Consider the following 13,866-nt stretch of genomic DNA (forward strand, 5'->3'; position numbering starts at 1 on the left):
TATCCTTAAGCCAAGTTTCATGAAAATTGCCAGAGTTGTTTTTGTCTAATTCTGAATTCTAGAGTCAATATGAATGTTTTAAGGAAGTTTCAGTGTCAGAGACTGCTTCTAACATTTCATTTATTGAATTCATTGTCTTGTCAAAAGTGAATAAGCATTTTCACCCCCCCACCCCCCACCCCTAAAGGGGAGGCAAGGGGTATTGTTTTCGGTTCAGTTTGTTTGTTTGGTAACACTATCAGCAAAACTATGAGGTGAATTCATACCAAATTGGGTTTATAGATTGCCAGTGACCCACAATAGATCTGATTACATTTTAGGAACACTAGGTCAAAGTTCCAATTTTTTATGAATTTTTAAATTCTTTTTTTTTTTCCCATTTTACTTATAACGGGTGAAATTTCAAATGTCTGTGGCAGCAAACTTTTGATTGAGTTCATACCAAATTGGGTTTATAGATTGCCAATGCCCCAGAATAGATGTCATTACAGGCTGGAAAAAGTAGGTCAAAGTTTCAAGATTTTAGGAATTTTTAAAATCTTTTTTTCCTCCAATTTACTTCAAATGAGAAAAATTTCATATGTTTATAAAAACATAAATTTTGTTTCAATTTACTCCAAACTTAGCATATATAGAGGCAATTGATATGCTGACATCAGCACACACATAGACATGATGACATCAGCTGGATCAATGCCAAAATAAGCTACAATATGTGCGAGGGGCGGGGTTTGTTGTGCCTGGAACCAATTGTTATTCTCTGTTTTTCTCCCCATAAATGTATTCTTAAGGCTGGTGATTGTGCTCAAGGCAAATATTCTCAATAATCCCTCAGGAAAAGAAGTGTATATTTTGTTTGTATGAGTATATTCACTCTCAGCCACTTAAGCCAGTCTTTACAATGTCAGCAGTGACAGTAATTGCATATCTCACACCACATACAACAAACAGCATAGCAGCAGCCACCTTAGTATGACAGAGTCTTTTGTACTTATTGGAAAGTAAATGATTCCAGTGCCTGCCTAGGTTTGTGTGTTTTTGAGTCTTGTATCTCTGGAACTGATTCTGTAAGACCCTGATTTTCCAGGACCCATGTTGGAAAAATGGCACCATCACAAACTAATTCACAATAGTTATGAATATGCATGAACATTCCTGCCCATTTTACTGCCATTTCCACATCATCTTATATTATCTTGAATACAGATTTATTTTATTACATATGTTGATGAACTGAATACATATAAATTTCTCAACATCTGTATCTATACATTACCCAGCCATTTTGAAAAGTGTGTTTTATGTATGTTATTTATTCATTAAATTAAGTGGTGCTAACTCTTAAAAACCTAGAACTATTTTGTGTGGCAACTTCTAGAGGAAGTTTTCTCTACATCTAACCATTCCAAAGTGATTATTATACTATTATCTCCTCCGTTTTGCATTTGTCAGTGAAATTGGGTTTTTTCACATATTCAATTTACTGATGTACTTCTACCATCTACCGTGCAGATGTTCATAATACCTCAGAAAAAAAATTTAAATGGGGAAACAGTGACTTTTTCAGCAAAATATGTCACTAACTGAGCATAAAAATAAGCATCTACAAACACTGCCATTTTTCAAAATACATAGGTTTTAATAGTGAGCATTTTAGAAGCTGACAACTCACTACAGAGTCCCTGAACGTCCAAAAAAGCTGAAAATCTGGTGCTCACCAGTGGCTATTTGGGGCCTTGAGGGTTAACAGGCTATCTCATTGTTTTATTTTCTTTGTTTTCTTGAGTGTTGTGTTAACTTCGCTGGAATTACTGGTGAATGAACATTACACACAAACAATTACAGAGGAAGGGAAAAAAAGGGTATCAATTTGTGCTCTCCAGAAAGGAAAATTACCCTGTGGGTGTGGGAGATGTTTCCCTCTGGGGGTACAGGGGTTGGATGGGGCTCACAGCTGAAAAACACACTTCACCATCATCTCTGCAAATACTGGCATCTTTCCCACTCCGGATCTTATATATTTCAGTGCTTTATTTTAGTCGTCTGCTATCTCCTGCCCTCACAGGTCATTTAACACTTTGTACAACTTTCAACCAGGAAGACTTTATAACTCAAGGATGACAATTTCCTTTTTATGTGAAGGACAGAGCCTGAAATGCAGTTGTGTTGAGGCTGTTTGTTGAGTTTGTAACCTCATCCTCCATGTGGGGGTGAAATGAGGGTGAGGGGAGAGATAAACACCAGAGGCCGTCTGTTTCCATCAGGAGGCCTGCCGTGTCTCTGCCGTCACCGCTTGGTTCAGAGCTGCTGTTTAGTAACTCAGTGATCGCAGCAGGAAAAAAAAAACAGGAAAACCCCAGGCCTTTTTTTTTTTTTTTATTTCCTCATACAGTACATACATACACTGTCCCAAAATCACTGATAGGCGATCATTAACATGGAGATCAAATCACACACAAGCTTTAAACACAGACACACCTGCTAATAATGAAAGTCTGCTGTAACATCTGGTTAATGTTAGGTATGCCCGGGTGCCTTTCCTCATTCTTTGCATTTTTTCATTCAAGCTGAATGAGAGTAAAAACTCAGCAAAAAAAGAAATGTCTCCTCTATTATTTGTCCCTCTTTATTTTGTATAGGATAAAGGAAACAACCCATAAAGACCCAAATATCCATCACCGACCTAAACCATCCACTGATCTAAACTGTTTAATACCTGTTTATCCACTAATCCTATCAATACATGTAAATAATTGGTGTAAAATGCAGTTTGTCATCTTTTCATGGTCATCAGATATGACCCATTTGGATGTTCAGAGGCTCCGTAGTGAACGTGGAAACATTGTCACCTTCTACAATATTGATTCACCCGTAAAACCCATGGAGTTTGATCCATGAGAGTGGATGGAATTGCTTGGTTTATGTTCAGTTAATGATATTTTTTACTGAAAAAGTCACATTTTCTGTAGTTTTTTCTGTTTTTGATACAATAACCTTCAATTTTAATCTGTGCTTTTATGAATATCTTCATGATCAGTAAATTAAATATAGGAAAATACATGATTTATACTGATGAAATACAAAATGCAGAGGATAATATTATAAATAAATGGCAATAAATCCCTTAAAGGTAAGTTATAGAGAAAATTTCATTGGGAACGGATATAAAAGTAGCATAATTTATCAGTTAGTTGGCCCTTAAATTTATCTGTTTATCAGTTGAATTTTTATGAACAGTAAAAAACTGTGAGTCCAGCTTTTTGAATATGAACTTTTTCTAGTTTCTTTAATCCTCTGTGAAACTAAACTGAATATGTTTGGACTGAACAAGTCATGTGAGGATGTTATTGTGAGATTTGGAAAAATGCTCATCAGCATTTTTCACAATTTGCTGACATTTTGTAGATTTAACAATTATTTAATTAATTGAGAAAATTTACAGTTTACATGTTAAAGGAAATAATTGTTAGTTGCAGCCGTATACAGCGGTGTGGGTTTTCATTACACTTATTTTAGAGCAGTGGTTCTTAACCTTGTTGGAGGTACTGAACCCCACCACTTTCATATGCGCATTCACCGAACCCTTCTTTATTAAAAAATAAAATATGATTTTTTTCAAATTCAAGACACAGGTATATGTTTTACTGGTGCACAAAATGAACTGTGCATTAACATCACTGTGTTTTAAAGAACAAAATCAATACAGTGCATGAACTCACAACAAATTACATACCTTTTCACAAAGACATGACCTTTTTTAATAATACCACACTGAAATGGTTTTAATTTTTAACCTTATGTATTCCAATAAAGAACTTATTGTATTTATGCTATTTATCATTTTTAACATTTTAACACACACCCATCACCTAATTTCCATCAGGCTACAATAATAATGAATATTTACTGCAAATCAGCGTGACTGACGGCTTTAGCGTAATACAATTTCTCCATCCGCGACGGTGCGTCAGTCGTTGCATGATTGTAACTGACCAGTGTGGTGACCGAAAAATGTAAACAAATGCTACACATGGCTGCCTCCGTGGTTACCAGGAAGTAGCAAAAGTCATAACAACGATGTGGAAAATACTCAAATAATTCATCGTCAGACGAGTGGAAGAGATTATAAACACTTCCGGATTGTGTTGTAGTGCTATAAGCAACAACAATACACCACGTATATTGGATGTCAATCATAGAAAGAGTCTCCGAAGCCGTTTGTTTACATACACAGATCTAGCCCGACACACACACCCGACTAATGAGGCGAGTGTGTGTCTTGACCTCCGCCGAACCCCTAAGATTCACTCACCGAACCCAGGTTAAGAACCACTGTTTTAGAGGATGTGTGGTTGTACATCTCTAAACAGCTTTGTATTCTGTTTAAATTTTTATGGAAAATTGAAAATGTTTATGAAAATACAAGTCTCAATTTATAAGTATTAAGGTCCCTCTGCCACAAGGATCTTTCTTTCATTGAACATTGAGACTTTTAATTAAACTCTGTACAGTATTTTTTTTTTCTTGTTAATACTCTCATCCGCACACTATTTTCCAGTGCTCACATTCATTTACAGTGCATTTTACTGCTGGAGAATTGACTGCATTTGAACATGGCTGTGTTGTTCATTAAGCTTAAAGTTAATTACTATTATCTTCACCAGACGCCCACAAAAAGGCACCACATAGTTGTTTTTTTTTACATCTGTCTTTGTGTTCTTAGGTATTTAGCAATGTCTGTTTTTTTTGTTACAAAAAGCACTTTCAGATGGTAAATATAAATGTAGAGACTAACCCCATAAATTCAGCTCCTTTTACTGTTTGAAAGAGTTCCCAGAAATAAGCCCCCACAAGTAATGCTTTTACATCCTTTGTTCTGCTTTTACTCAGACAACTATTACGTACTACATTTCAACAGAACATGTTACTGCAAGAGCTGTTAGTTCAAAACTGATCTGAAAGTGTAGAGTGGAAACACTGTCTATGCATTAAAGTCATGATCATTTAAATGACTGGTAAAAACATGTTTTTGTGGATATTCTTTGACACTCTGGCTGTCTTTGTTCCTCTCCTTCAGATCCAGCCGTATGATAAGATCGCAGCTCGAGGTCTTCCAGACAACGTGGCCAACAGCCTGAACAAATTGGTGGTAGTGAAGCTGAACGGAGGCCTGGGCACCAGTATGGGATGTAAGGGCCCCAAGAGCCTGATCAGTGTCCGCAATGAGAACACATTCCTGGACCTCACTGTGCAGCAGATAGAGGTACAGCACTCATCACTACCTCACTTCAATAGCACAGATAGTTTCCCATACAGGGACATTGCAGGTCATGGGTTTTACTTAGGAATTGCACACAAACCCATCACAATATGTTGCCTATGAAAGTAACTGTGTCACAATACAAAGATTCTGTGTTATTGGGTGCATTAAAAGACAGTCATGTACATTGTCTGAGTGATTGATGAAGAAAAAAATACCATAAAAGTAGAGATTAAGTATTTATTTGCTCTAATTTTTTATGTATTTTTTACTATGTTATGTAAATGTGTCACTTGCTGAGAATTTGGTAACTGATATTAAACAATGTACAAAAAAGTCTTAAGGCTTCTTTAACACACCTTACATTAACATATTTAATACACAGTTTGACATTTTGGACAGGAAAATGCATATTAAATCAGCAAAATTTAAAAAAACAACCTTCAGAAATGTTGCGAAAATGTTTGTGTGCTCAAGGTGGTTTTTGATGTTTTTCACAAAGGAGTAAGTATGCCTAGAGGAAATGGAAACACCATTTTCAAATAAGTTCTGGTGTATTCAACTCAGTTCATCACCTTACTTCAGCTGTTTGCTGCATCTTTCCACATCAAAGCAATTTTAGAAGGAAAACAATAGAATATTCTCCTCTGTCTGTTCTGTTTTTCAAAGTTATGTATAATGTCGCCTGAATGCAGCCTCACCAGTTTATGGAAACCGTCATAATTTGCATTTTCACTTTATGCAACTTTTAAATGTTACCTTCAACTTTGCTTGACGTCTTATGGAAACACAGCTACAGACTGCACCTTTGATGTTCATGTAAACTTCTACCAGAGCCCTACTTCCTTGAAAGTCAAACTGACGGGCAACTCTTTTCAGAGTCCTTGCATGTTTTAATAAAAGTATCAATATTTGGCACCAGTTCATTGATAATGTGTTGCAGAAGGTAGTGATAAGACATATTCCTGTATTGATATTTTGTCCCAGTCCTAGACCTCAAGACGAGATTGTAAGTGGTTGCCTTGTCTTTTTATTCTTAAGGTTGCATATTATAATCAAGAAATGCAACTAGATAGGTTTTAGAGGTGGTTTTTCTGCACAATTTATTGCATCTGTTGACAAATACTATTGGCTATTTCCCCTGAATAAATAATAAAAAGGCCTGATCTTGATAACTCTTGTTTGGATTTATAAATTCAAACATTATCTTGTTTGAGAATGATAGTGAATTTAGCCGGACTGTGCCTTTTCTGAGATACAGCAGGTGTGGACACACAAAGCTAACTTGAGGATATCTTTACACATGGTAAAAAGAAACAAAGTGTGATCCCAGAGGCACATACATGCGCTTAATAATGCATTTTCTGTAGCCCTAAGACATTGTGGCTTTTCATTTGATAAATGAAGATGCGTGTATTCCGTGAACATCTGCCACGGTTTGTTGATATTTGCTGTCTTTTTTTTTTTTTTTTACCTCTACATACAAGCTTTCATTACTTCATGTCTCTGCGGTGCCCAGGAAGAGACATGCATTTTTAAAAAGGAGCTGAAGGTCTTCTCTGTAATATCTGGAGGGAGTTGTAGTGAAAGAGGATCTGTTGGTGTGCAGGCGTGCAGGTCTCAGAGATTGGCTGGCAAACAGAGGAGGCAGTGTGCTGGAGGAGAAGGGTGTGTGAGAGTGTGTGTGCAGAAAGGTGAGAGATGCAGTAGTTATTTGTGCAAGATCATACATCAAGATGTGACACACAAATTAAAGAAAACCCATATGAATTTAACTCCCCCTTATGAAATAAAACTAATCCCTCGATTCATTTATCCCGGATTAGACCTCATTTGTGTTCAACTTAATGTGTCAAATAAATGAAAGGCAATAACAGCATCACATAACTCTGCAGCCTTGAAGAAAAGCAATTACCGCAGGTCTGCATAAAATGTCAGTTAAGTGTAGAGTCTTCAGGGTGCCTGCTGTCAAAAATCATTCATCCTTGTAATGTTACGAGTAAGACAAAGAAAGTTAAAATTCTGTAAACACTCAGTACATTTCTATGCATATTTAATTTTCAAAAACCCTGTCAGAAATTTCAAAATATTCCAAAACAGTTTCTACCTCTAAGAGAGATGATAGTCGTATTGGTAAAAAGTAGAGAAATGCAATAGAAATAGATTCAATTAGTAAATGATGATGTATAGGCATGTTTGGGCCGGTGAGGAGGGTACAGCTTTAGTACAAGAAATAAACTTAAATGTTGTATTAAATGGGAAACTGCAATGAAAGATGAGTTTGAACCAACAGAGCATGAGAATTAGATGATCAGATGTCTAACAGTGGTTCACAGGGCAAAATAATAGTCAACTTTAGTTTTTTTAATAATATGGATGAAATTAAAATGCATCTCTCAGCTCCTCAGTTTACAGCTCAGGTAACAAGTTGCGTCACACACAACAGCTATTTATTCGGTGGTTCAGGGTAGAAATTTAATGTCAAACTGCCCTTACAGAAGTGAATCCACATATCATAGCATTTTCACATCTCTTTAAACGGTAAAGGTAAGATATGTAAGAGTGAAGATTTAACTTATTTGTTCATTTTGATATAATATTGTGAAAGACGGAGTGTGCAACACAAAATAAGCATTAATAAACAAACAATTAGCAAAATAATAAAGAAAATGACAACAAAAAATAATAAAGCGCATAAATGTACCTTTTCTTTTGCAGACTTTGTGCAAATGTGGCCAAATATATGACACATTTGAATGGAAAACTGACTATTGATTCATGAGAGGTTACACCATCAATGAGACAAAGTTTGAGCTTATACGGGGAGTGTATGGCTGCGTAGTATAGCTGTGTGTTTCATAACAGCCTCATGGGATACTTGTCTCAGCACACTGCACCCTGTGTCCAAGCCACAGCTCTCCATTTTCTGCACAGGTCTGGTCAGATTACCTCTCGACTCAATCGGTCTATTTAGAAAAGAGAAAATGGATCTCATACATGTCAACCCCACTCCCACCCCCACCCCTTTAACCATGTCTCCTGTGTGAGAACGCCCCTCAGCCACCGCAGGCCACATATTTACCTCCTGGGCTCGGAGACTGACTCAACTATAGACACACTTTATGGGAAATGGATCACCCAGTAGCCAGAGATTTATTATTTTCACCTGAGTGACTGTTGGAGTGTTGCAACTGTTTAGTTCCAGAACTATAGAAGCTGTTGACGTTTTCAGTTTTTTTGAAGGTTTTATTGTGGTGTTTGTTCTCCGTTCTGTTTTGTCAAACCTCTCAATATATAGAGCATATGTGGGTCAGAGGAGACTTCTGCAACTTTAGTTGAACTTTCAGTTCTACTGAAGGTGTTCTATGGAAACTTAAAACAGTTACACCCATGTCTTTTAGCCGATGTGGTGGCTTCTTTGGCACTGAATGTGAGCATCAAATTACAGAGGCATTGTCAGTGTTCCCTCCCCCTGTCAATCATGTCATAGGACATCATACAATACCTGGAATTTTATTACTGCTGCTTCAAGTGGTTAAAGTGGCATACTCTCCTCAAACTGAATTCTTTAAAAAAACAAATCATAGTTAATTTCCAAAACTTATCTGTCGGGAAGTAGATGTTTCCTGCTTCCTGTTAGATTACAACTGAATCTTGTGACTAAATCTTGCAGAGAAGTCCTCCACTTAGATCCACATTTTTGGTCAACACAGATAAGTGTAATTCCCTTCATTAGATGAATGTGAGAACATGTTGAACTTTGCACAGACTTCATTTAGCAGTTTAACATCTACCCTTGTTCTCCCCTCACTTAGTGCAGTTGAACATCTCTTCTACAGTATGTGAATGTGAATGAGAAGTGGTTGCTCTTCTCTGGATTAACAAGATTTGAGTAAATCTTAAATAAATGTGGCGTTTTTCTTTTAGCACCTGAACAAGACTTACAACACAGACGTGCCCCTCGTCCTTATGAACTCCTTCAACACAGATGAAGACACAAAGAAAATCCTGCAGAAGTACACGCATCACCGAGTCAAGATACACACCTTTAACCAGAGCAGGTGAGAGGACCAGTTGATAACAAGCAGTGGGAATATTCACTGGGCCCGGTGACAAGAGGTTGTGATTGTAGGAGTCCCACACACCATCAGAGTAAATCAGTCTTGACAAGATGGGCAGCTAAATGCCATCAACTGAACAGGAAATAATTAACACCCTCCTGGCAAGCAAATGTTGTATAAGCTGATAATGAAGGGAGCCTGAGGTTTCACACAAGACCCACGACAGAAAGAACACTTGGGAAGTACTAAAGGGCTACAGATATGCCAAACTTTACCTGACACTGTGACTTTACACTTACACTCGACTGGATCCAAATATACTGACAGAACTCACTGTCATTTGTCACATTATTAATAAAGCTTCCATATTCTGTGTATGAGTGGCCAGTGTGCAATTGTCCACAGTGTAAAGCTTCTGATTCAGTACTCGGTAACAGAAAAACTTCATGTCATGTTGCGGAGGAAAACATTCATATTTAATGTCTTGGTGACTCCAGTTTGTCAGTTGAGTGGAACTTGCTCTACCCCATTACACAGCTAGATCTAATTCCAACATGCTATATTATTGTTTCTCTAGTGTAATGGCAGATGTTGGGCTCTTCATCTAAATGAAATAAAAGAAATTTCCTTTTTTTTTTTTTTTGAGCATGAATTATAGATCAGTCAATTCATCAAAATGTTAAGTTTGGCCAAGTTATTTTTTTTAAGTCAACTAGTTTTTATTTTGGTTGAGGGTGAAAGAAGATTTATGTTTTTAGCTGCTGATGTTTAGTAAAGTCTGAAAAAGGCTGAATATAATGTGTACTGTATACCCAGTCCTTGGTTTGCCTGTTTTTGTTTAGTTTTTTTAAATTGTCATTTTTTTTTTAGTTTGGGTGAAGGACATATATTTATGATGACTAAGCATCATAAGTTGACATGATTTTAAAATGCAATTAAAATGCCCATCCTGAGTACAAAGCATACCTGTTTTTCGTGAAAGCTACTCATCACAATAATATCCGGGCGTGTGGGTGTTTATGGGTGACGTGTTTCTTTAATCATAAGACTGTCGATTGATCTGAACGATGTAAAAATGCTTAGAAGTTGTCATTGTTGAGATTATTTTCTCGTCTAGCCTTAATCTATTGCTTTATCTGATCGATCATATATTGTCAATACAGAGTATGATTTCTTGGCACATGTGAAAACTGTTTTCTTACCTTATTTCAGGCTTTCATTTGTGATGTATTTCTTGTGAATTTTCATATCAAGATGGTGAGAACACTGTTTATCACTCAACACTGGAGGAGACTGTTATGAACAGTATTTAATGTCATGCATGATTCAGGTTAAACCATAATGTTCCCTATATCCCTTACTAAAGTTATAGAATGTGTGTACAACTTTCTAACCTATATAAAAACATATTTACAGTACATATATGGTGTGGTATGTACAGTAACTTTCATATGTCCTCCTGAGACCCAGGAAAGTGAAAATTTTAGCTTTTTTACATTAAACAATTGTGTTGATTGGAAACTGCAAAATGCAACAGCTTTTTTCAGATATATTTTTAAAATGACATTTATTTATTTATTTATTTATTTACAGGGTGGGGAAGCAAAATTTACACTGAACATTTAGTTGTTTTTTCTCAGCAGGCACTACATCAATTGTTTTGAAACCAAACATATATTGATGTCATAATCATACCTAACACTATTATCCATACCTTTTCAGAAACTTTTGCCCATATGAGTAATCAGGAAAGCAAACGTCAAAGAGTGTATGATTTGCTGAATGCACTCATCACACCAAAGGAGATTTCAAAAATAGTTGGAGTGTCCATAAAGACTGTTTATAATGTAAAGAAGAGAATGACTATGAGCAAAACTATTACGAGAAAGTCTGGAAGATACTATTAAAGAAGAATGGGAGAAGTTTTCACCCGAATATTTGAGGAACACTTGCGCAAGTTTCAGGAAGCGTGTGAAGGCAGTTATTGAGAAAGAAGGAGGACACATAGAATAACTAATTGGTCATACACTGTCTTTCAATCCCTTCCTCAAAATATTGTAAATTTTGCTTCCCCACCCTGTATTTATTTATGGAATGTCCCTGACAGCATTTTTTTTTTTAGTAAAACTGTGAAACTTTTGTCACCTACAAAGGACAAAACTGCATTGCTGGGTCTCAGGAGGATATAGTCAACTTGCAAAGACACAAATTCTTTGATTTTTAGTGTCTGAGAATAAATAAACTAGTGGCTTTTAAATAATTCAGATAAATTCTTGGCTGCATACATAATGTACAGTTTGTAGGCCTAGGCTGTTGGTAGACATTTATGTATGTCCACCACATGTCCCAATGTCCCATGTACAAGAATAAGACTACAGTATCGACAAAAAACATTTTTTATTCATTAGGCAATTCACAAAACTCCCCAATTATCATAATTAACCACACTGTGAGAACTTCTGCTGACCTGCCAAAGCAATCAGTAAATACATTCACATTCTGTGTCTGATAGTCATAACAGTGTGTCAAGAAATCATGTTTGTTTAAACCACTTTCTCCTACGTTCTAAAGGAGGAAGGATACACTATCAACTAATGAGACAAGAAGGAAAGCCCAAAATAAAATACAAAAGAGTATTCTAATGAATGCTTTACTGATGTAGATTTTACTTTATTTCCCTTCTGGTATTACTGAGTTACAGTTATTAGTAAGGTGTCCTGCAACAATGTCCTCTGAGACATGTTCATAGATGTATGCACTGATTTAGAATAATGTTTAATGAGTTTTTATCTTTTACTTACATTGGTTGAGCTAAAACAAATGTTTAGGATTAAAAACTCACTACAAAAATCAAAGTCACAATGTTCCCAGTCCAATTCCCAACAAGGGCGATATCCGTTGCATCTCATTCTCTACTCTCTTTGCCCTCGGTTCAAGTCCTCTATAAAATTATTATATTAACTAATTTTAAAAATGTGAAAAAACAGAAGTGTCATCCTTTCATTCTGTTGTTTTAGTAGAACATCTGTCTCTTCTGATGCAGCGATATTAAATCAATGATGGAACAAATTGTTCTCACTTGGTCAGAAGTGACTTGAACTTTTTCCAGACCGTGAACACATCAAAACTATTCATGTGAAAGATCTTCCCCAAAGTGTCCGCCTGAATGAATTCTTCCCTAAGAAGGCCTCCATGAATCTACAGCTCCTCTCACCTGACCGGTAGTCGTGAGCTCCCACTCAGTGACATTTGTTAAGTCAACCTGACATGGATCCGTTTTGGTGCCCCTTTGATCAGGGTCATGCACACACTGATGATGGTTTGGGCTGTTTGGCTTTTTGCCGCATTTGCCTTCTTGGAAAAACTTAAAAGTGCACTTCATAAGACTGTTTTTTGAAGCCTCTCACTGTTATGAAGAAGAAGAAATTAATGTGGCATGTTTCTCTGATGTAAAATTTCCACAGCTCTATCCAAAATGTAAAACAAACACATTCTAGCATGTTGTGTTTTCTCTTTGTGCCTCTTACTTATTTGCCTCCACAGTTGGATGAAGAAGTGTTTTCATGCTTTTGAAAAAATCCTGCTTGTCTTTTCAACAAACACAGACTGGGAAAATGCAGTTCATGAGGAAATCCCACCACAGATGTATCACAAAGTTTCTCTTTGCATGATTCTAAACATTTAAAGATTTAGAAAACTCATCTTTTAAGATATTGAACTGCAAACCAGCACTCAGGTTTTATGAAAAATTAAACTGAACTTAAATGAATATATTTTTTCATCACACTTCATTGAATTCTCTAATCTGATCAGTGACAGCATCAGCAGTCTTTTATTTCTGTATAACAGACTGTTTATGCTAATACTGTTAAGTAATTCACTAATTAACCATGTAATAAGCAGGATAATGTACAATCAGCTGGTTGTTATGGTGAAATAAATTCACCTCAGGGCAATTTAAGACCTTGTCAAGTTTATTTCACTGTGTATTATCTCATATAAATTGCACTTTTATCTGAATGTATGTGTTTAAAGACTTAAATTGCAAGCAGTGATTACATGTGAAAAGTGTAGAGTAACGTCCTGCAGTGTTAGTTATTGTTGTTTGTTTTTCCTCTGGTCAGGTACCCTCGCATCAACAAAGAGTCCCTCCTCCCAGTGGCCAGCAACCTGAACATGAATGGGCAGAACACAGATGGCTGGTACCCTCCAGGTCACGGCGACATCTATGCCAGTTTCTACAATTCAGGCCTGTTAGACCAGCTCATCGCTCAGGGCAAAGAGTACATCTTTGTCTCAAATATCGACAACCTGGGAGCCACCGTGGACCTCCACATCCTGCACCACCTGGTGAGCCAGCCCAATGGGAAGCGCTGCGAGTTCGTCATGGAGGTGACAGACAAGACACGTGCAGATGTCAAGGTATGAGGAAGTAGGAGCGTGTTTCTGTCTATGTTGTGTTAATTGTAGTCAAGAAGCAGATTTAACAATTGATGCTAAATAAACATTCAACTAAATACATAGAAGAAAAGTGGTAGTTTAATA

At 36.6% G+C, this 13,866-nt stretch overlaps 1 protein-coding gene across 2 annotated transcripts in view; it reads left to right on the forward strand.

Annotated features, from left to right (window-relative positions):
* Nucleotides 1-13,866, forward strand: part of ugp2b (UDP-glucose pyrophosphorylase 2b) — a 35,859-nt gene that overhangs the window by 13,273 nt on the left and 8,720 nt on the right. For both annotated transcript variants that reach the window (XM_030156082.1, XM_030156081.1), the window contains exons 4-6: nucleotides 5,078-5,263; nucleotides 9,188-9,321; nucleotides 13,446-13,743. In XM_030156082.1, the coding sequence (XP_030011942.1) occupies nucleotides 5,078-5,263; nucleotides 9,188-9,321; nucleotides 13,446-13,743 (618 nt within the window). The remainder of the gene's footprint in view (nucleotides 1-5,077; nucleotides 5,264-9,187; nucleotides 9,322-13,445; nucleotides 13,744-13,866) is intronic.

Source organism: Sphaeramia orbicularis, chromosome 15 (genome assembly GCF_902148855.1).
Source record: "Sphaeramia orbicularis chromosome 15, fSphaOr1.1, whole genome shotgun sequence".
Lineage (NCBI taxonomy): Eukaryota > Metazoa > Chordata > Actinopteri > Kurtiformes > Apogonidae > Sphaeramia > Sphaeramia orbicularis.